A 24,545-nucleotide genomic window follows, 5' to 3' on the forward strand; every position below is an offset into this window, starting at 1 on the left:
TACCTAAATAATAATAATAATAATAATAATAATAATAATAATAATAATAATAATAATAATAATAATAATAATAATAATAAGATTGGTACTTTCCTTCGCTAAGAAGATGTTGCTTACTTTGTACTTAATTGTTTTAAAGAGCTTGCTTTTCTCCACGTAACTAAATAAAGATTTTTAAAGATTCACTCCCTCATCATTTGCTACAAAATTGAAAAGAAATTAAAAAAAAGCCTTATGAACATTTATTTGCATATATATGTTGAATTCCTTTGCTTAATCCAATTGTGTTATGTGTAACCCCAACAATAACAACATTTTTTTTAAAATGATTGGAAATTTAAGTATTGTAAGAACTATCCAAAAGAACAAACATGCAAAATGATTCTATAAATAGATAAAGAATATATATACAGCTAGTAATCATTTTCACACAATTTTAATTTTATAAGGTTTTAGTGAATTCATTAGTCCAAATTAATTAAAATAATAAACAAGTGTAACTTGAACAAATAAATTAAAGAAAAATCGGTGGCTTCAATAATAATGTGAGTAAAAATAAAAGCCGTGCACTCAGTATATATTAGGTTAATTGTTAATATGATATGACGTCTTTTAATTTTATGATTTTTTTTTTGTTAATTACAGTATTTTTTAATTTGATAAATCAAAAGACTAATTTGATGTGAATTTAAGTTTTATTTAAAAGTTTATCGTTCACTAATAAAATAAATTGTTGTATGTCACTCGTCAATAAATTATTGTATATATAAAATAAAATTTAAATTCCTAATAATTATTTAATCCCTTTCTATTTGTGTGTGTGGATCCTCTTACCAATCATGTGTTGTATGAATATTTGTTCCCTCTTTAATTTTCCAAAGTTTTCTGTGCTTTTGTTTATTTATCAAGGAATACAGCTAAAAAGGCTAACTTATGCTTAGCGCGTAAGAAACTTTGGCTATTATTTTTTAATTTTGACTTGCTCTTCTTACTTATTAATATTCCAAATAGAATTATACCCAGAATTATCAAAATTGACCTTTCAATCTATCAATCAAAATACTAGATTATTACCTTAGTGATTTAACCGTGACGAGTTGAATTAATTAAAAAGAAATTAATTAAAACTATGTAAAAATATATTTAGGTAGTCTTTATTATATCATTTAACGATTCTCACCTATTAACTTCACATTAAATTCACATTAAATTAACTGTACCTGAATTTCTATCATTGATTTGATATCGAACTAGCAACTAAATCTATTAGATCTATCGATTCAATTTTGATAACTGTAAATATCTCAATTTTGACAATTAAAGTGTTTATAAAACTAATATATCTAAAGTGTTCAATAATACTAAACACAATCTATATCATATTATATTTAATACTTCTTGGGCGTTTAAATATTTTTTCCCTATATGTCTAAATTCTTATTTTTAGGAGTCACCAAAAAAATTCTTATTTTTAGGGATTTTTGAAAACCAAGTTAAACATAATATATAATTAGGGTTCTTAAGTTTTTCAACAAAATAAACATTCAAAAGTTTTCCCAAAAGCACAGTGTCAATAGTAGCAAATTTAATAAACAGTACATGACTACATGTTATTAATATTCTTTATATATAGTAGTACTAGTAGTACATGTTATACAAACTTTTAATATTTTTTAGAAACGTTTAAGAATTTACATTTTTTTTCTAAAATACCTCTCAATTTTATTTAGTATAAAAGTAGTTTGGTCTAAAAATTTTTAAAGAAAATTTACATATTTTCTCTAAAATACCAAACAATAAACCAAATTTTGTTGGTTGCCTACCGCATTCTCCAGTCCTACAAGTTAAGAATTAATCCGTTGCAGATCTGAATTTCATTTAAGTACTGCTGGCTAATGAGTTGATGCATACATAAGATAAGATTCAAATCTGTAACACTTACTTAAGTCGACGAGTGAGCTGACTACTCGATCAACTTAAGTTGGTTAAACCAAAATTCTTAAAATGAATGACTTGGTCAAGTTTTTTGGCCCAATGGGCCTGCGAGAAAAACTAAAAAAGGACTTTTTGAGGCCCATATGTTTCCTTCTACTTTTTCTTTTTTCCTACGAAAGGGTTTTAGGCGTTTTACGCTTTTACTCTAACTTTTGTTCTTTCTTCTGTCAAAAGCTTCAGCGTCGTTCTTAGCTTTAGGGTTTTGCGACAGGAATCTGTCGCCATGGATCTTTCAGAGCTCAATTCACCTGAAATGCAGAAATTCTACTCCGTATGTTTCAATTCTTCATCCGCTCCTGATTTTGTTTTTATGTTAAAAAAAAAAATTTACTCTAATTTCTTTTAGGAATAAATGTTTTATAGCTTAGAGATTTTGCATTGATAAACTGCACCTTTTTCTCTGTTTCGTTTTGATTTTCTTTTTCGGATATTGTTGTATGTGTTTCATTGAATTACAGATAAAGTTGCCAAAGCATTTTAGAGAATTTTAATTTAATGTGTATAAAACTCAGAGCATGCATAATTTAGTTACGAAAGGGAAGAACACGGATATTATGTTCATTGTTTGGTAATGTTATGCCCTAGAGAGTTATTATTATTATGTTCACACTGATATTATTGTTGTTGTTGTCACTGATATTATGTTCATTGTATTATTATTATTATTATTACTGATCTCTCTTACTGTTATGTTCATAGGGGAGGTTAGTGTCACATTTTGGTCTTTCATGTTTCATAAAATACAAGGGTTTCAAGTGTAGTTGCATTGTTGTCAGTTATCTAAATCTTTGAAGATGTTAGTATATGCTTTTACAAAAGGTTATATCACCTATCTAAATCCTTGGATATGTTAGTATATGCTTTTGCAAATTGTGAGGTGTTGCGTGTAATATCGCCTAACCTCGGGGGAGACCAGTGTAATTTATCCTTATTATTACTCGAAGGCTTAGGTACGCAATGGCGTAGCTTAGCCAATTTAGCCTGTAATTTTATAAGAGTGTTTGTGTTAGAGGAATGCCCTCCCTGAAGCTGTTCTTTTAGTTTACTTGGATTGCTTATGTTGGATTGTTAATTAATAAATTGGCTATCTTCCATGTAAAATAAAAAATAAAAAGAAATAAAGGAAAAAGTAGGCAATGCATACATTCTCTTTGGGCATTCTTTTTTTCGGGTGTGTTTGATTGGGGATAAAAGTGGGGTGAAAATTTTCATGAGTGAAAACGCACATGAAACACACCCTGTGTAATAGTTGCTTATGTCTTGGTGAGGTACTATAAGTTGATTAATTTGTCCTCAATGCAGGAAGAACAGCAAAAGGCCGTGATTACTGAAACAGTGGCTAAGGTTACAAGCGAATGTTGGGACAAATGCATCACGGGTACACCTGGGAATAAATTCAGTTCCAGTGAAGCTTCTTGTCTTTCAAACTGCGCCCAGCGTTTTGTCGAGACGAACATGCTTATCTGGAAAAGGTTTCAGAGCATGCAATGAATTATCGAGGGCTTCAATGTGCTTTCTCAGTCAAATTATCAGTGCCAGAATCTTAATATTGTTTAGCAGTTAGCACTTTCTTGGATTAAAATTTTTGGACCCTCCTGGAATACCTGAAACTCGGGTTTTTTGAAAAAAAAAAAGAGGATAGAATACAGAGTTCAATGTTTTTGTTGGTTCACGAAAAGTACTTATAGCAAGTGTTTTAAATTGCCATGCGGCACATTCTCATGAATCATGATTGGTAGTTTAGCTCAACCCTGAGGAGGGACTTGAATCAAGGTTTCTTTTTCTCGTTTGGCCATGTGGGTTCTCCATAATAATTATGACGCATTCCTTTGGCCAATTTTGCTCTTAATATAGGATCATTGAAGACGGGTTTTTTGTTATTGGAATAGGTGAATTCTTACTGATCTATTCTCTGAAAGAACTGGACATGATAAATTTTCATCGTCCAGTTCGAGCACGAATCAAAGGAACTTAGAAAATGGGAAGGGAAGAAACCTACCATTAGATTATACAATAGTTATGACTCAAGAAAACTGCACAGAAGGAGGGATGAAGAAAATGACATATATTTATATATTCTTAGGCCAAGATTTATGGAACTTCAAACAAAGTTTCTCAGAATGCCAAATCTAAATACTCTCTTTATTTTTGAGTCCTGCCAAATCTAAATACTCGAGACAAGTGTTTGCAAAACCAAAGGCCTGGCAAACTCAAACCAAACTTGCCAAGACTACCAAACCCAAACCAAGCATTGGCTGAGTGGAGTTTATAACTTAGAAGTTTGAACATATTACAAATAAGTATGACCAGAGATAGACAAGATAAAAAAAAAAAAAATTAAAACTAGCTAAGATATTTTAAAACTATCTTCCTAATCAAAGAGAATAATAAGGAATTTCTATGTAAATAGATAATGTGAAAAAAAGAAAATGCTCCAATGAAAGGAGGATGATCCTGCAATCCTTCTGTTTTTTCTGATTTGAAATATGAATTTTCCCGTCTTTAATAGAGTGGTGATTTGTTACTGCCTTTTGTTCTTTAATATGAATTTTTTGGTTATCTACGGCATCCCTTACCTCGGCAGGCTAAGGACTAATTTATCGCAGATCTAAATTTTATTTAATGGTCTGGCTAATGGGTTGCTGCATGAACAAGGTGGAATTCAAACCTCTGACACTGACGAGTGAACTAATCACTCAACAAACCCAAGTTGGTTGCCAAAGTATATATACATATATTTTTCCTGATCTGACACTTTTTGTAGTGGCCCAATATTGTTAGATTTCAGTTCTCCAAGACTTGCAATTGTGATTTTTGGTTTGTTGCATGAGGATAAAATTATCTCTTGCCATGTTATGAAATTTATTGATTTTACAACTCTTATGCAACTCTACCTCTTAGATTTGCAACTCAGCTTCATATGAATATTTATTACGTGAAATATCCTCAAACGTAGGTTTCTCCACTTTTTCTTGAGCTTGCCCATTTATTGATTTTTCATGTCATGATTTTCTCCTCCTTAATACTCTGCATGATTTTTCATAGATATTCTGCATGTATAGCTTTTGATAAAGATCAAGTACACACACCAAAGACATCAAGTAGTATTGTGTTTGTAACTATCACAAAGCTTATCTAAAAATAATAGTTTAACACTCTCCCCCTTGCTAATGAGAAACATAATGCAATGAGAAGCAAGTATGTTATACGATCATAAAGTAAGCTATCAAAATAGTACCTGAAAGTTTGTATCACTGAACTAAAAAAAATATGTTAACGACAAATAAGCCTTGGAAATATTTAAAAACACGACACAAAGAACTAGATATTAAATATATATTCTAAAAAACAATTTAAGAGATCAAATTTTGATGCAAATTTTTGCAATTATTATTAGAAAAATAAGATATTTTATCCTTAAAATTTGATAATTTTTTGTCAAAAGTGAATTTTTTTAAAAAAAGATTTTATTGTGAATGATCACATTTTTTTGAAAAATAAAAAAAATCTAGAGATCAAATTTCGCTCTAAATTTTTTTGTGCAGCTACTAAATATTTATTCAAATGTTGCCACAAAAATCTAGATCTAATGAATAAGGCGTTTGTTAAATATAAAAGTTTTTTTTGTTATTTATAAAAAATATAATGTTTATTGATTTTTTTGTCATATTTTCAAATCATTCAAGGACTGTTTTGTCGATAACATCTTTCAGAGACTTTTTTGTCAGCAATTAAATCTTTCGGTACCGAATTAGTAGTTAACTTGTGATCATACATACATAATGCTTTGCTTCTTCTCTAGCCAAAAAGAGCAACTATAGTTATACAAGGATAGTATGAAAATAAGTATTGGTATACATCATGTAATTTATGCATACACAATTTTTGTATTGTGAATGTATCTTTTGAATCACAATTACAACTATCAACCTAATCTATTTACACTTGCTCTTCCTATCTAGTAGCTTCAACATTACATCTCGATATTCTTCAAATTACAGTTTTGATCTCTTTGGTTTTGGCTATTAATTTGTTCTTGAAATTTGGTGCCATTATTTGCACCCATCTCATGATGCTGAAGCATAGATTCTGCCCATTGGAGTAACCTAGTATAGGCCTTAGATGGGAACTGAGATTGAGGTACCTGTCTATGCTTATGGAACTCACTCTTGTCCATCCTCCTATCATAATCCTTGATAGTCAAGGCGAACCCCATTCGATTGTCCAACTTGCGCTGGTAATACACGATGGCCGAAAGGCGAGGGAGGCGAAGCTTCTGGTTCCAATAAGTTGTTTGGAATAAAGGGCTATTGATCATGTAGTTTGCTTGCTTGTTAAGGCAACTAAAATGTAGTAGCGCTTGTGGAGGAAGGCGTAAAAAGATGTCGAAGATCACATCATTACAAAGCTCAGTAGGTGGTGGCAGCAACGGAGGAAGAGAAGAAGCGCAAGGAGACGGCCGGAGGAGGGATTGTATGAATTCAACCATCCATTTCCAGCATAAAGATAATGGCAATGTTGTCTTCATTGCAAGTTGGATAATTCTACTATAACAAAAAGAAACATAAATGCTTTTGGATTTTAAGCCAAGCATTGTTGAAACTTGAAATAAAGGGTTTGTACTTGAATTTTAGTGCTTGATTTATATTATAAGATTAAAAATTATGAGGTTGTGAGCTATTGGAATGTGAAGGTCAAACGTTTACCAAGGAGATAAACCCGGCATACCAGAGTCAATGCATGCCATTTTTTATTTTTTCATAAAAACAAATTGTTGCATGATATGTAATATTTTTTTTTCTCTTAAATAAAATCAGAGGATAAGAGTGGGATTTTTTCTAAAATAAAACAATAATAAAAAATCGTAACATGCAAAATTTGTCTGTTTGTGTTGTATTATGTAATCTTTTAATAAAATTTACATATAACATATGATTCCATTACATTGTAAATTAGAAAAAGAAGGGTAAAAAATTGAAACAGTGATGGCCATCATGTTGCTCTTCAATAAACAATTCAATCAGCAACACGAATGCTACACTAAGATGAACAGAACCGAACACACAAGCAACATATAAAATTAACCAAAGAAATTTCCACACTTTCTCTTCAACTCTTTTCTCCTTTTGATTCTATGTCTTTGTAATTCTCTGACATTGTGGAGCCACATTCTGTTTTGCCATTGCCACTAGGCTCTTCAGTAAAATCACTCGCGATGCGTTTTGATTCGCCAACTTCATGGATTTCGTCGAGAAATTCTGGATTCATGTCCCACTTTCTGCTGCTTCTGTCCCACAAAGAGTGCCTTAGAATCGAAGCAACTTGTCTCTCGCCGCTTTCTGTTTGAAATATCTTGCTCAAATCCACAGACACATCGGTTAATCCACTACCCTTGTCATTAGTAAGTTCATCTTTAGAATCACTTCCACCCTCTTCTGAGTCATTGTAAACCGGCCATGACCTTCCTAATTCTAAGTCGCCCGGTGGTTTTCTCATAAGAGGACCCTGGTAATCGACACCCCTTCTTTGAGATGAACCTGATGGATCATTCGGAATTGCAACCTTAGCTCTGAATTTGTTCTTGGACGGAGGAATTATAGTGCAGAACACTTCTTTGAAGTTCTTGGCTATCCCTTTATTGTACGGATTGACTAGTTGTCGGTCATATCGGTATCTGAAATTTTCATAAGTAGACTGCAAATAGAGCAGAAAAAAAAACTTATGATTTACTCAGGTTAGAAGACCAAACAGAGGATGTTTAATCATTCTGGACGTTCCTATAGTTTCATTAAATTTCAAATAGCTCTCTAAGTTTAAAAGTTTGTAATGAAAATCTTGTACTGTATAAAAAATTTCAACTAGATATATCTATACTTTTAGACATTTCTAATTAAGTCCTAAATCTATATAAACTTTTTCAGCTAGGTCCTCCTAGTTTAAAAATTTTGTGATCAAACCTTTATACTGGATGATAATTCGCTGGTTTTTCTGAAAAATCTGTTTATTACAAATACAAATTTATCGCAAAGTTTTTAAATTAGAAGAACTTGGTTGAAAACTTGCTCATACTGTATATGGACTTAATTAGACTGTTCAAACTATATAGAATAAAGACTTGCTTACAAACTTTTAAACATAGGAATCTAATCTAATTGAAATTTAAGCAAAAACTATAGGGAATTCTAAAGTAATTAAAAAAAAAAAGAGACAGGTAAATATTTCGTAAATGAAATCTATCATATTCTCACATATAGAAGAACATCAAGAGGGGCTCACACCTGGTTTGTGCTGATGAGATATGTATGTAAAACAGTGAGCCCGCCAACAAACCAGACAGAGATGAAAGAGTAGACAATTAGCGCAATTGAAGCAGGAGTTTTGATCATTGCTTTCCAGATTGATATCTCCTCAGAATCCTTGATCCTTATAATATAGACCCAGCTAAATGCATGTATGTATAAGCAAAGAAGCGTTGCAGAGAAGACAAACATGTAGTAGAACCTATAATTTCGCTGCAGCCAAGTACATAAAATTGCAGTTATTGTCATTACATTAACCTGCAAATTTTGGCCACGGATGATGAAAAGATATGGCCATGGAAAATATGATCATCATACAAACAAATAATAAGTAGCCTTGCTATTGGAGGCAAGAAATTGCTCAACCGGCAGAACCAATTCTGTTTAGCCAGTTTGCAGATTTCTGGCCAGTTCAAGCGGTTCAATGGTTACTTTTTGGGATAACCATTTTTTCAGTCCAATCAAACTAGTGGCCCGGTTGGTTCCTTGTTAACTTGGTCAATCCAGCCGGTCTAGTCTAATTCTCAAAACCATGATAATAAGGATCCCTACTTAATGCTTTTTGTCAACAGATTACAATAGTCAAGTTTTCTTCCTCCAACATGATGCCTAGTCCTTGTAAATAGTAATTTTGATCATATTCATGTCTACTTTTAGGTAGGCCATAATGGCAGCATCTGAACATAATAAATTGGGTAAATATCCAGTTAAAAATTGTTGCTTGGTGATTCATAATTGCACAAGAAGGATTTCATGCAAAATTCATAATGCTAAACAGAACACAAATGACAAATACAAATAGGAAACACAAAAAACGGTTCTAAATCCTATCATTAAAAAGTGATGAAAGAATGAGCATTACCAATCCAATACACTGACCCACCCATGGGCAGTGATGATCAAATCGCTCAACACAGTTATCGCATACTGAACAATGAGAACAACGGGGAGGTCTATAGAGCATGCAGGTATCACAATATTTTACTTTCACGGATATACCATTGATGATCACATCCTTTGTTCGAGGCAAACTTAGCCTTTGATTCTGTTCATTGTTGACATTGGCACTCCAATCATGAACATCTGGTTCTGGAGGACGAGTATTTCGAGGCACTATGCCAGGATCCCTTCCTGAGGTCAGTAGAAGGGCGGTCAAAACCTGGGGATACATTTTAAGACTTTTAAGAGAACAATGGTCTATGAGAAAAGAAACATAGTGCTTTCACATATTTGAATAATCTTTTTTTGAATAGCTATCTACTTGTAACTTTGAAATTGTTATACATTTGAGTATGGAAAATAGAAGTCTGGGCTACATTTTTTTTTCTTGGATCAGATTAACTTACAAAAATGGTGTGAATAATAACTATGATCATTATTGAATATCCTGAGTGATGAGAAAAATCGTCCAACAATTTTCTAGCTACAAAAGCACAGAATACAGCAACAGGGGCCACAATAAGAAATATTGTCAGAAATATAGACTTTATATCTGGTCCAAATATAAACCTCCCGCAGCAAAAAAACTCCTGAAAAATAGAAAAGCCATGAATCAAAACACAAGCTAGTAAGTAAAAGCAATAAAACAAAAACTTGATCCTTGTACAATACAGATAATACATGTTAAAGATGTGAGTTTTCCTGATACGTGAACTCCATGAATGAATTTTAATAATCGACACTCGACAACCAATAGAAGCTTGACAAGAAAAATATGCATTCAATACCTTTTCTTCTGCTGAGACAAGGTGACAGTGTCACAAACCAACTTCCCCAAAAACTTAAGCTATTAAATAAAGGCACATGAATGGTTCATAACTTGGACAATGCACAGACTCATCCTAACTTGTGCTGAAATTCAATTCGAGGTAACAAAAGTCGAACTCTAGAGTCTAGATCTTATGATCATAGAAGTTCTGATGATAGTACAATACCATGTCAGGATTCATCTCTAACCAAAGCTTAAGCTAAGACGAATGATTAATTAACATTTGAACTTAAAACATGGTATGATGCTATATATCAATATAAACACCTTGCTCCTAGAACTCAAATTTCTGACTGTATCAACTATCACTCTTCATTAACACACACATTGATGATTATTCAAAATGATTACTGTTGATCTAACTCATAAAATCAATCCAAAAGATAAATTCCCAAACAACTGATTTCACCTCAACAAAAAAAAAAATCTAATTAACAATAAGAGTCAACGAACAATAAAGTGAGAAAATTCAATTAAGAAATGGAAAATTCAAAAGGCTAATTGTAATTGAACTGAAAAGAAAGTGATTGATGAAGAGGAACACAAAAGAACGAAAGTCAAAGGAAGTATTTGGCTTACATTACTGCCTTTCCAGATTCGATAAGTTCTGATGAGAGAAGAAGAAGGAGCAGTTGCAGAAGCAGAAGTGTCTCCGGCACCGTCACCGTCGGAATTCGGCGGCGCCGGCGCCGGAAGTTGCAGTGGATGCATTGTTTGTGAGTAATTGCTGAATGGAATCGATAGATCAATGACGCGATGAGTCAATCACAGAACCCAATCAGAATAAAAGGTCAATTTCAAAGGGAAAGGTGGCTTTTTTTTTTTTTTCCTTCTTCATATATTTTGTTTTATTTTTACAAATTTAATTTTGATGAACAGATAAATGTAAAACGTTTTACATAGTCGTATAATTATATTGTGTATGATTAATATAAAAGATAGCTATTTTAATTGATATGACATTATGTAATTAAATGTACGTGTAAAATTATTTTAAACTAAAAATACATTAAAATTAAATTATATTTTGGCATATAGAATTTTCTATTTGGTAAAAATACTGAAATAATGATAATGATATTTATTATTTCTTACTGTATATTTATTGTTTATTTTTGTTTTTTTGTTAAGTGTCTATTAATTAAGGCTTTTATTTATTAAATATACAAAATAATAAATAAAGGACTAAGTAAAATAATAGACATCTTTCACCCTAATAAAAAGGATTTTTTTTAATTTAGACATTACAAAAGAAAAAGAAAAATTATGAATATATATGATAAATAATCTTTCATGAACAAAAATTTGTACAGCAAAATATATAAAGACTGACAAACCACACATTTATTAATTTTTTTTAGGTAGACTTATTACTTTACCAGTTTTGTTAATAAGTTTTCTTATTAAAAAAATATAAAAAATGTATAAATAAAGCAAAAATCTTTATTCATCTAGTATATTGGAAGTTTTAGAAATTTCTTTGTAATATTAGTAAAATAGGTTGACTTTTTTATTTTTTTGGGGTATAAATTGCATCCTCATATATAATATATTTTTATAGAATTTAATTTTTCTTTTTCATCTCAGAATAATTGTTTATTTGGAACATGTAATCTAATAAACAATTATTGTACATACTAGAGCCTTCAAAAAGACATTATAAGTTGTAATTAAAACTCATATAGTAAGTACTTTTTTTCTTTTACATTAAGTATCAAAATTAATTTCATATATCTTCTATTAAATTATGATGATTCTGACCTAATTAAGACCTCTCTTTATTCTTATCTATATTTTGTATTTAATAATGTATAAAATTTTTACTCGAATTTTCTAAAATTGAAAGAAATAGAAAAGAAAAAAGCCAAAAGGAAAGGTTGAGTGTTGGTTAGATTTCGGTTAGGTAGGTTTATTGGTTGACTCTCTAACTTGCTTCAAAGTTGAATATCTCTTCAAAGTGTTACTTTAATTATAAGAATAGCACCACATCATTGACCTATATTTATTGTTGAACTTCCATTATATAATTTTGGAAGGAGGAGAATATTGTTTTAATTTCATCCTTAACGCTTAAAATATCTAATTTTTATTTTAAATATTTTTTATTTTATTTTAATTTTTTGGTCAAAATAAAAAGTTTTTTTTCAATATCTTTTCCTTCATTATGAATTTATTTTAGATAATGATAAAAATCGTAATTATATTGGTATAATAAATTGCATAAATTTGTCTGGCATTAACCTCAAAAAAAGAGTTTATGAATATTTTTGAATTACAACGTATGTCTCTTCCCTCTACTCTAAATGGTTTTTGGAATCCCCATCCATTGGTATTTTTAAGATTAATTGTGATGCTAGTTATTTTGGTTCGGGTGATAGTGTTGGTTTTGCTTGTGTTATTAGAGATTGTAATGGGAGCTGGCAAATGGGGTGTTTGGGAATGATTGAGAGTAATAGTATTCTTCAAGGAGAATTGTTTGCTATTTGGAGAGGATATCTCTTAGCTTGGGATGTGGGTCAACGAGATGTTATTTGTGAGACGGATTGTGTGGAAGCATTTAATCTTGTTATTCAAGATGGTTTTGGGTTTATTGATCCATTGGTGCTCAAAATAAGAGATATCATACATTGGAATTGGCGTGTTGACTTTCGTTTGATTATGAGAGATGTAAACACGGTGGCAGATACTATGGCAAAGATAGCGATAAAGTTACAACTTTCGCATGTGGAGCTTCTTTCACCTTAGAAGGAGTTTAAGAATATTTTTAAATAGGACTGCCCCTCTATTTAAGCAGTTCCTTATTTTATTTGTTTTGTTTTTCTTTGTTTAATTTATTTCGGTCACAAAAAAATAATAAATTGCATTATGTTAATTTTCTGCTAGATATCCTTCTGCAAACTTCATAAGCGTGACATGCGGGCAACATATTGAGTATGACTTTTACAATAATAGGATAAGAAGAATTTTAGATATTTTAAAAATATAAATGTTTCAGTAATTTTATTCATTAATTTTAATTATAAAAATATATAATATAGATTGAAATTAGCAGTTAAAATTACTTGAACACCAATATTTAAAAATTTTCAATAGTATATTAGTATTCTTGACACAAGCAAATGATTTTCTACTTAAGTTACAAAGCCAATTTGTTATAATTTGGAAAAAAAATGTTTATGGGGTTAAAGGTGTTGGAAAAAATTTTGGAAATTTGTTTTATATATAAAGCGGTTTTGGTTAGAATTTTTTTTATTTGTATTTTTTTATTCACATTATCCCCTAATTTGACAGCTCAAGGATTAATTTATCACGGATCTGAATTCCATTTAAGGATTTGTGGCTTGTCAATGGATTGTTGTATGTATAAGACGGAATTCGAACCCTCGATACTTGAACGAACGAGTGAATTGATCACTCCACCAACCCAAATCCTTTTTTTTGTTGAACCATGCACTGTTATTTAAACTTGGCCTCTTATGCAAAATCTTAAAATAAGAGATGACCCAACTATAACCCACATTTTTTTGCCCAAATCATATAACAGAAAATATATCCAACAAAAATAAACTGGCTCACTGAGAATTAAAGAAACAGATCTCGGACCCAAAAATAACAATCCAGAATGAAAAAAAAACTTTTGGACTCAGTCCAAAACAAAAAAGTAAAATTGTTGAACATCACCACCACAATATTAAGCCCCGTTTCGATATAAAAAAAAAAAATCACCACAATATTAAAGATATATGAATATTTCAAGTCCAAAAAAAAAAATAGATATATGATTTCTTTGTATGCTTATCCCAGAGGAAATAAATTTAGCATAAAGGCGAACTAAAAAATGAAAAGAAACGATGAACAATAATTTTTCAAGTCTAGAGTAGCATTATTATCTTCTTAGTAAATAATTTTTCACAAGTTGTGTGTTTATGCATTATTTTAAAAATAAAAATAATAAACTAATTAGTAATATATGTATATGATGACGATGTTGCACAATTGCACATACAAATTTGTTCACGTTTTCTTGTATGAATATATATAGAAAAAATTAAATAAAAAATTGAAGTATTTGTTAAACGTTGTAATATCATCGTTGCTTCCTAAACCTGATTGATGGAAACAACAGTTTTGGATAGCAATTTCTGAAAACAACACAATAATAATAATGAACGAACAAACACGAACGTACACTATTTCTTTATACAAAAAATTTGCCACATTGTTACTATCACTGTGCAGTTCCCATAATTGAACATTGTCTCGATGCAACACTTTATCATTTAATTTATTATATATATTTTTTTCTTAATTAAAAAGTACTATATATTATATATAATATTTGGTTATTTACTACCACTTAAATACATATATATTTTTCTTATTAAAAAAATTTCCAATGATGGCCACGAATGCCTAATAATACAGTGGTACGTGTGGACTTCATTGTCTTTCAATTTTGGAGTTATCTTATATTCTTATTATATATATTATAGAAATCTAATTTTTAATTAATCAACATTAATCAAATTTTTCATAATTTTTTTTACAATTTAGAGATTAAAATTCGGATTTAAGATAAAAAGTAGTTCAAAAAATTAATTGATATTAGTTGAAAAAAATGCTTACTAATTTACTTACATATATAATTTTGGATTTTTATTGTCTTTTTTTTATTGACAACGGTATTTTTTAAAAGTCCGATAAGTTAAGGACTAATTTGTCGCAGATCTAAATTATATTTAGGAGTCTGTTGTTGGATAATACGTTATTACATGCATAAGGCAGAATTTAAATTCTCGATATTTATTTAAACGAATGAGTAAGGATCATTCGACTAATTTAAATTAATTATTTTCATTGTCTTTTAATAAGATAATTTTGCTTTCTGACTCCGACAAGATCAGATAAGATCTACTACTAATATTTATTTGATGATCTACATATATAAACATTTATCAAACATGGTATAATAATGTTGAAGAGACAAGAATTAATTAATCCCATTGTGAATGTGACTCTCTTCTACTTAAAAAGAAGATTCATATAAATTCCATTAAGCAAAGGGAATTATCTACAAAAGGGTAGAAAGAGAGATCCACAATTTTATGCATAAGCTTAGTAGGATCTTAGTGTGCAATGGCTAAGATCAAATAAATATGTGTCATATATTTGTCTAACATACACTTGAATTAAATTTGGTTTCTTCAAGTGGGAAGAAGAATAAGAGGAGATGGTAAATTGCCTTAACCTTAGGCCAAAGTAATCTAAATTGCATGGTCTTAAATTTTGGTAATTAATGCTTATATTTGACCAACAATCTCTATCTATCTCTCTATATCTCTCTGTGACAATAACTCCACATTAATTTACTCAACCAATACACAACTAGCTCACTCTTATTAATTCATATAACTTCGTATATTATATGATTTATATCATAGTACGTTAGAAAACCCTAGCTACCTTCATTGTTCTTCCTTCATTTTCTAGGGTGTGGCTAATGATATCAACATCTTGGAATTTTTAATTAGTAATACTTATTTATATGGATATTGTTGATCTATCAATCCTGCCGTACTTATTCTAAAAATTTAAATTGATAGGATGTGATGAGGTACAATTTATTTTTTAATGTTAATAAAAAAATTCTAAATTTTTAAATTATAAAAATTCTGATACAATATTATAATATTATTTTTAATAAAAATTTAAGCTGACAAAAAAAAACACATAAATATTTATATCTCTAACATTATGTTACAGAAGTTTTGATATAAATTTATAATACGAGTTATCTCAAAAATTTAAGTTTTATGAAAAAATATATGAATGAATATGTATATATATTATAATTAAAACATAAATAGAAGTGATATTTTATGTTGAAATAAAGTTAAAACCAACATATGAGACATGAGATCTTGTAGATTTTGAAAGTGTTTACCCTTAATTATTCTCTTTATTTGTGGAACCGAATTAGGGAGGTAAAGGGCTCATTTAATTGGGTTATTTAATTCAACTGAGTTCTCACCACCTTATCCAATCTAGGTGGAAAATGAATTAGGATGTATAACACAACTCATATATTTAAGGATCTTTTAATTAGCACCAATCATTCTATATATATATAAGACTTTACCCTAAAAGTCATAGGTTAAGATGAATAAATAAAGATGTGCTATTGTAATTAATTATGTGTGTTGGGTATTTTTTTTCCTTTTGAGGGACTTAATGATGGATCCAAAAAAATATCTATGGGGAGAAAAATAAAATACAAAGATACAATTGAAAAAAAAAATATATAATCATATTAAAAATTAAATTAAATTATTATTTAGTATGGGTTCAAATTAAATATGTAATAATGGAGGCCACATGTATCCACAACTATATAACGCTAAATTCTATTGTGGGGGCATATAGTAAATACAAGCACGCCCATAATGTAATTTTAATAAAAAAAATCTATTCATACGGTTAGGAATATAATTATTTATAAATATTTTTGTATTACTTTAAATTTTTAAAACAAATAATCTCATAGCATAGTATCGAATTTTTTATAATTGAAAAGTCTAAAATTTAGTCATTATTGACCCTCAAAAATTCAAAAACGTTAGCATAAAAACAAATAATAAAAAAATCTAAAAAAACTTTTTTACTATTCAGTTTAAACTTAAATTTTTAAAATAAATAATTTTGTAATACACAGAATAATATCTATTATAATAAGGCACTTACTCAAATGAAGATACTAAAAATATTTTTTTATAAAAATTTTTGTGTTAAAAATATATTTTGTTTATTTTGTCATATTTTTTAAAAAAATAATATTTTTGTAATACATTAAAATTAAACTATACAATTCATGATATAATGATAAAAAAACATCTTTATATAAAAATAATTATAAAATTTTCGTGATAGGATGTATCTGTATATAATAGTAGTAACATGCGTGTATAATAAATGCATAAAAGAGGATATTGATGGAATAAAATATATATACATATATGATTGATTGGTAGTTTAATTTAAACATTTGATATCCCCGAAGGGTTGAATTTCTAGAATTGTGGAGAGAGAATAGTAGCAATGCATGCAAGTTATGTTGAGTGATGAATAATTTGAAAAAGACATACATTCTTGAAGTTAGCAACAACGTTTTTTTGCTTGATTCGCAGCATCATCAAGTTTACCCTTATAGCTAATAACTAGTTAGCTGACTTGTAACTTTGTATTATTAAATATGAATATGATTTGGATGATCGAAAAAGAACAAGGCATGCATGCAAAGCGGCACAATGCGTGTGGTCCATGTGGCAATGCCTTCCAATTATTTATAACCATCTAAAAGAGTTTATTTATATTATTGAGTGTATCTTTGGTTGCTTCAATTCATCTCCATCAACTCAATCAAATTATATGAATTCAATTGAAAGACTCACATATCTAGCCACCAGCCACCTTAGGAGAACAACATTCAACTTATATTGTTTTTTTGTTTATGCTTTTTTTATATTATTTTTTTATTTTTGAAGTTTACCAAAAATCGAGTTGATAAGATTTTTTTGATATAAAATTTTAATATTATGTCATGAGAATATTTATCAAAAAAATTCAAGCCGATAAAAAAAGTAATATCAATAATTATATCTCTAGTACTCTCATTTAAATAAGAGCTTTTTATCCAAAAAGAGATTTTTGTTTAAAAAAAATATTAGAGATATAACTATTCATATTATCTTCTCTTATCAGTTTAAACTTTTGGAATGAATAGTTTCATCACATGGTATTAGAGCTCTATGTCCGAAAAGTCTAGAATTCAATCCTTTGTGAACTTTAAAAATGAAAAAAAAATAGCATAAAACAAATAAAAAAGAAAAAAGACCATGCAAAATTAAACAAACCCAAAAAAATACTCTTGTTTGAAAGAGAGTATTAAAGATATAACTATTCATATTACTTTTTTTTATCAATTTAAACTTTTAAAATTAATAATTTTATGACACAACTAACCCTAAAAATGAAAAAAAATGTGTTATTTGTATTTGTTTTTATTCAGACATAATAAATAAGTATATATGTTGATTTTATAAACATAAAATCACTTGTACATACCATTGTATTTTATTAAAAAATAAATTAAATCTCATAAGAATTTGAATTTAATTTCCGCTTCCAATATGTAAAAACCGTTTTAATTAATACATTACAATAATGCTTAATTTTATTAATATAATAGTGTTACTAACTATTAAACTCGATAGAATAAAATTATTAGTGACACTATTAAACAATAATATTACTGATTGCTTCAAACCGTCGTTAAAAAATAAAACAATAATAACGACCCTTTGATCTGTCGGTAAAATATAATAACTTATATAAACACTTCAAAGAATTCTAACTCTAATAAAAAAATCTACACTAAATTTTCCTAAAATATTACAAAAAAGAGAATATATAAGTGCACAAAAAATTAAATATATATAAAAAACATGCATATCGAAATTAATTAAGATACTATAGAATGATGCAAGAAATTAGTTGTGTGAAAAGCATTTGAATGGTTGACATATGATGATGAGATTAATGTCAAATCTTCCAAGCTTATGTCTAATTTTTTGTGGGACCACACTCCCATCATTGTGGAAACAGAGATAGGTTTTAGAACCATGCATGCATGCATAATATGATATCATCAAATTGATGTTCCCTCAACATATTTTCAACTTCCAACCCCATATTAAAAAAATCGAGATTTTATTTAAAATCGAAAAAATAAATTAAATATGTAAAACATTAAAATTTTAATAAAATTTAAATCATAAAATCGTTAGATCTAAGTATAAATTTTATAAAATCGATTTATTTATTTAAAATTTAATATAAACAAATTTTAAGTGTTAAATTAAGATTTTAATTATTAGTAAAAATTTAGGTGCAATCAACTTTACGTGAAATTAATAATTGAGAATCGTTAAATAATTTAATTGGTTTAACTAAATTTTTATCTAACGATTCTCAATTATTAACTTTACATAAAATTAACTGGACCTAAATTTCCACCATAACCTATTAATTAACGTCGATCAATCTACCCTAAAATTATACACATAATAATAAAAACCCTAAAAAATTATAGATATATTTCGTCAGCTGATTTAAACTTATGAGAAGATCCTTGATTTAAGCCCATCTCGACACGAGTTCATAGCTATATATACTCTTAGGATAAAAAGGTGTAGCACTATATATATATACATACATCTTATCTTTAATAAAAAAGGCAAGTATATCTATTCTCATAAAAAAAAATATATTTTTTTAATTAGACGATCACTATATATCTTATCATTTTGCAGGTTGATCAAGTGTGCAACTTTATATTGCCGAATTAATTTTATTATTGAATTTCAAATTAAAAGTGAATGGTGAATGATTATTAGAGATATTATTCATTATTCAATCACCGAAAAACGAGATATTATTAATTATTCACTGTTCATTTTTCTAGTGATAATATATTATATGGGTTAAATTAAAGCAAGACAAATATTAATACATTTTGAAAAAAAAAGTAAAAAGTGCCGTCCTTTTAAAAATTAATTTGTTATTAAAGATAAAAAAATCTTAAATTCTAAACTTTAATTAGATTCTTATATAGTTTTTAATTTTATAATTAGATCCTTCGTAATATAAAAATTGTTAAAATTAATTGAATATTTTTTTATAAATTAAAGATATCTATAATTAAGAACCTAATTAGATCTTTGATCAGATATATTTTAGAAAAAATATTCGATTAATTTTAATATTCTTGACATAAAAAACACTTAATTATAAAATTAAAAACAGTAAAAAAAATCTAATTAAAAAAATATAAAAATCTAATTGTAAATTTGATAAAATTATAAAAATTAACAAAATAATTAAACCATAAAGAGTTAAGATTTTATTTAATTAACAAGAAATATAATACTCTTTACGTACTTAGAAAAAATATTTAATAAGCTATAATTTAATTAATTAATTAACAATAAATATAATATTCTTTACTTAGTTGGTATCCTAATACACGTTGAAATAAAACTTCTCAACTTAAACTAAGTAGCTGTCATCATGAATTCACCCCCCAAAATACAACAACAATCATATATAATAATAAGTAGCTGTCGTAAAAAAATTCAACAAAAGAAAAAAAAAAGAAAAGAAAAACAAGAAAAGTAAGTAATAATAATCTGAAATCAAATCATTGTTGAAGACAATCATTCTAAGAAGTCTTTGATTCATTGAAATTGAAGGTTGTTATTCTTGTTCCAACATAATCAATCATAAGTTACATGAGAGAATTGAGGAGAGTTTTCCAGCAATAGCTAGCACAATTGCATTGGTCAATAATTTAATTTTGTTTCAATCAAAATCATCCCTTATTATTTACAAAAAGGTTATTTTAGTAATTTCCAGATTATTCTCCAGGTGTCCCTCCACGTACACAGATAAGCCACACAAAAAAGGTTTGACAAAAAAGTTCTTAGCCTTTTCAGCCACATACACTAACTAAAATAATTAATTAAAATAAATAAATAACACCCAAATCATTCACAACAATTATTTAGTTTTAGTTAACTATATATACACAAATTTTGAAAAATCTATCAATCATTTGCGGCAAGTGATGGGAAATTTTGTGATAAAACCACTTGTGCAATTTCAGCCACATGAGTATATAACACGTATGATTTAGGAATTTTAGTTTAATATTATTTTTATTTTTGGTCTGGTAATGTACCACTTAGAAAATTTAGGACCCTACGAAATCCTTTGATATTTTTATTTTTAATTTTTTGGTGCCAAATCATCACACACCCTTTTCTTGGCGTCAAGGATCTAAATTTCTGCCTAAATTAGAACCAACTCATGAACTAAATATTAATAAAGCAATTCCACAAATGATAATTAACAAATTAAAACAAAAAAATGTATTTTTATTTTGAGGCAACAAAATTAATATACAGCACGAGAAGTATGATATTTGTGCATCTAAAAATAGAAAGATATTTATTGGAAACAAATTTAATTTAGAGTTTAATTATTGTGCATTATGTTATCATTTACTTAAAGTTTTTTACATAGTTATCCAATCAGGAATTGATTTTTGTTGACATGATGATAATACATAATTAAATATACACGTATAAAATTAATAATGCTTTCTGATTTAGTGGTGAAATTAAAAAATTTTAAAATTAAGCTTTAAAATTGAAATTACATTAAAATTTAAGAATAATAAAATTGATATTGACATATATATAAAAAATGTCCGAGAAATTAGGTTTCCCAAAAAATATATTTAACATAGATACAACTGCTTTGACTAGGAGACTTTAGAAGGAACTTTGGAAAAAAAAAAATTAAAGTGTGAAGTAAAATCTTTGAACTTTGAAAACTTTTGAAAGTGGATGGTGGGTTAGTTTTGAAGGATGTTGAAAGTCATGTGAACCATAATTAACTCTTAATCAATCATTGATTTTTTTTTTTGCTGAAATCTCCATTTTCATTTAATTTATTCTAGCTAGCTAGTAAGTAAATAAATTACTTATTATGACTTAAAGCATCAATCATTATTCTTAGAAAAAGAAAATAATGACAGCTTACAATATATAGAAGAGTACTAAATAACTAATAATGGTAATTAAGTACTAAACTTAAAGAATTATGTACTTCATTATTTATTATGATTTAAAATATCAACCATTATTGTATTTAAAAAGAAAGCAATGTTTGTAAATTTAATATATGGAGATTTAATTTAAATATACAATATATAATATGAGAAGGGTATTTTTGATTCCATTATAAAATTCATAAAAATTAATTTTTGTTATTTCTTTAATTTACCGTTAAAAATTAGTGGCACATAATAAAATATGACACTATTTTAAAATTGTTTTAAATTATACTTTTTTTTTTATTAAACAGGCACCTTACAATAAAAATAATAAATTAAAATTAAACTGACACCTTATAATATTGATTAATTAAAGTTTAAACTAAATCAAATAATAATATATAGAACTAGGATTGGAAGTGAGTCGAGTTGAGTTGAACTAGACCAAGTTTAAGTTCGACTCACGAAAGTTAAGTTTAATTCACGATTCGCCTCATTAACAATTGAACCTATTTCTTAAGTTCAAGTTCGACTCACCGAAAACTCACAGGTTGGCTCGAACTCACGAACTGACTCAAATAATAGGAACATAATATATCAATAAATTATAACTAATATATTTTAAAAAATATTTAAAAAGATTAATTTTATATATTGTCTATCTATCAATAAATTATAAATTTTTTATTTATGTCCAATATCAAAATTATATATAAAAAATAAATATAAAATTTCAAATAATTAAGATTATTAATATATATTACTATTTCGTATATATATAATCGAACCAATTTACGAACTAATGAGTTGAGCTTATCCAAATTCAAACTCAGCTCATTTAATTTATAAGCTCAATTTCAAGTTTAAGCTCTGCTTACCTCATAAATTCAGTTTATCGAACTATTAATAAATCGAATTTAAACTAATTTGACTCATTTTCAGTCCTAACTATTAAAATGAAGTATTACAGTTATTAGTTAGATTACTTAAAAATAATTACATATCACATTAGTAAAAAGAAGGAATAAGATTAATAATCACAATATAATTAATTAATAACACGTGCAAGCACACCATCGGTAATCACCTGAACCCTAAAACAAAATATCTCAGTTCCTAATTTTGAAGCTATAAAATAATTGAACGGCATAGTTAAACGCAATTAATGCTAATCATATGAAAGACGCTTAAGCTAAGCTAATGTTTAATTATTATTGTTATAAAGTGTAGATAGATATATACTTAACAAAATCTTAAAATGTTATCCTTTCTTGTTATGCCCTAATTTTTTAAAATTACACCTACCACTTTGGAGTCCAACTATACCTACTAAAGATAGCATTGATCACAACTCACGAAATTAATATTATTATTATTTTAAAAAAATCTCACTTTATTGCTTTCTTAAATTTATCAATTCATACTAAAGCACACAACCTTTGTACTATCGAACAAATTAGCTTCAAATAGAATGGAATTTAATTTTAATTTATAATATTATAATAAGATCGGTAGATTACATATAATTATCATGAGATCATAAAGTGACACTTGGATTAATCATAATTCACCAAGAGGACTTTGAATTCCACTGTTCACGCGTGGGCATCAAAAAGCTATTAGATAGATCGCATTAACACAATACGGTTCGATCTAAATACATATATTATATTATGTGAATCATACACCATTAATGGTAAGTATTAATTAACAGTGTAATTAATTAATATGGTAAGTATTTTTATTTTTTTTCATCAAATGTTTTCGGATTCAAATTCTATAATAAAAAAAATGTATCACTTTAAGAATTTTATAAGGATAAACTATAGTTTTTGTTCTTAAAATTTAACAGAAATTTTAAAAATATTCCTAAGTTTTATTTTGTTTTAATTTTATCTCAAAAATTTTCGATTTGCATCAAATATACCCCTGACGGCTAATTTTTCAAAAAATTTAAGACTGATTTAACAACAATTTCATAAGAATAACCCTCAATACAAACAAATCAAGTATGTATAATTTTCATGCATTATTGTTAGATTGATCTTCAATTTTTTAAAAATTTAGCCGTTAAAAGTATATTTGATATAAATAAGAAATTTTTAGGACAAAATTAAAATAAAATAAAACTTAAGAATATTTTTAAAATTTTTGCCAAATTTTAGGGACAAAAAATATACTTTATTTATTTTATAAATAGAATAAATTTATTGAACTTTATCTCGGTATTATATATATTTGAATTAGAGAGCAAACTTTTTTTTGCCAATATTAGTTAATTTTTGAAATGACTATTTTATTCAAAAGTTTAAATTTTAATTTTTAAACTTTAAATTCTAAGTATAAATTTTAAATCCTGAAAAAAAAATAATTTTATAATAAAAAATTAGTTAATATTACTTAATTAAAAGTTGATTCCTTATATAAAGAAGATACTAATTTATAATGTATAAAGCAGTATTAGTTAATTTTTGAAATAATTTTCTATCTTAAATTCTAAATTTTAAACCTTATTAAACCTTAAATCCTTTAAAAAATAATTTTAAAATAAAAATTAATTAATATTACTTAATCAAAAGTTTGTTCCTTATATAAAAGAAATACTAATTTGTAATAACGTATAAAGCAATAGTGCATGAAGATATGTTAGTTTTACACGTGGTTTGTTTTGATGTGTCACAAGAAAATTTTGGTGACCTAATTAATAGATTTTGTTTTGATTAATAGTGGGAGTGATTTGTTGTACATTGAAGTACTACCAAAAATACATTAAAATGATGAGGATCAGATTCCATGAATCACAAGCAAC

General features: G+C 27.5%; 2 protein-coding genes across 2 annotated transcripts; one reads left to right on the forward strand and one right to left on the reverse strand.

The window, feature by feature from the left end:
* The first annotated feature begins 2,136 nt into the window (after positions 1 to 2,136).
* Positions 2,137 to 3,875, forward strand: LOC107463546 (mitochondrial import inner membrane translocase subunit TIM8). Its single transcript, XM_016082352.3, has 2 exons — positions 2,137 to 2,266; positions 3,298 to 3,875. The coding sequence occupies exons 1-2, from the start codon at positions 2,219 to 2,221 to the stop codon at positions 3,484 to 3,486; spliced, it is 237 nt and encodes a 78-aa protein (XP_015937838.1). The 5' UTR covers positions 2,137 to 2,218; the 3' UTR covers positions 3,487 to 3,875.
* Positions 3,876 to 6,865: 2,990 nt separating this feature from the next.
* Positions 6,866 to 10,849, reverse strand: LOC107463544 (probable protein S-acyltransferase 7). The gene is made up of 5 exons (XM_016082351.3): positions 10,642 to 10,849; positions 9,641 to 9,823; positions 9,157 to 9,453; positions 8,274 to 8,507; positions 6,866 to 7,689 (listed from the first exon to the last, which is right to left on the reverse strand). The coding sequence occupies exons 1-5, from the start codon at positions 10,771 to 10,773 to the stop codon at positions 7,105 to 7,107; spliced, it is 1,431 nt and encodes a 476-aa protein (XP_015937837.1). The 5' UTR covers positions 10,774 to 10,849; the 3' UTR covers positions 6,866 to 7,104.
* Positions 10,850 to 24,545: the final 13,696 nt, after the last annotated feature.

This window comes from Arachis duranensis, chromosome 8 (genome assembly GCF_000817695.3).
Source record: "Arachis duranensis cultivar V14167 chromosome 8, aradu.V14167.gnm2.J7QH, whole genome shotgun sequence".
Classification (NCBI taxonomy): domain Eukaryota; kingdom Viridiplantae; phylum Streptophyta; class Magnoliopsida; order Fabales; family Fabaceae; genus Arachis; species Arachis duranensis.

Bases quoted from the DNA above. Each gene is read 5' to 3' on its own strand.
- LOC107463546 (XM_016082352.3), top strand. From the start codon at position 2,219: ATGGATCTTTCAGAGCTCAATTCACCTGAAATGCAGAAATTCTACTCC. The intron at 2,267-3,297 runs GTATGTTTCAAT...TCCTCAATGCAG, and splicing joins AAATGCAGAAATTCTACTCC to GAAGAACAGCAAAAGGCCGT.
- LOC107463544 (XM_016082351.3), bottom strand. From the start codon at position 10,773: ATGCATCCACTGCAACTTCCGGCGCCGGCGCCGCCGAATTCCGACGGT. The intron at 9,454-9,640 runs GTAAGTTAATCT...ATGTATCCCCAG, and splicing joins TTATTATTCACACCATTTTT to GTTTTGACCGCCCTTCTACT. The intron at 8,508-9,156 runs GTAATGCTCATT...ACTTGGCTGCAG, and splicing joins TGGGTCAGTGTATTGGATTG to CGAAATTATAGGTTCTACTA.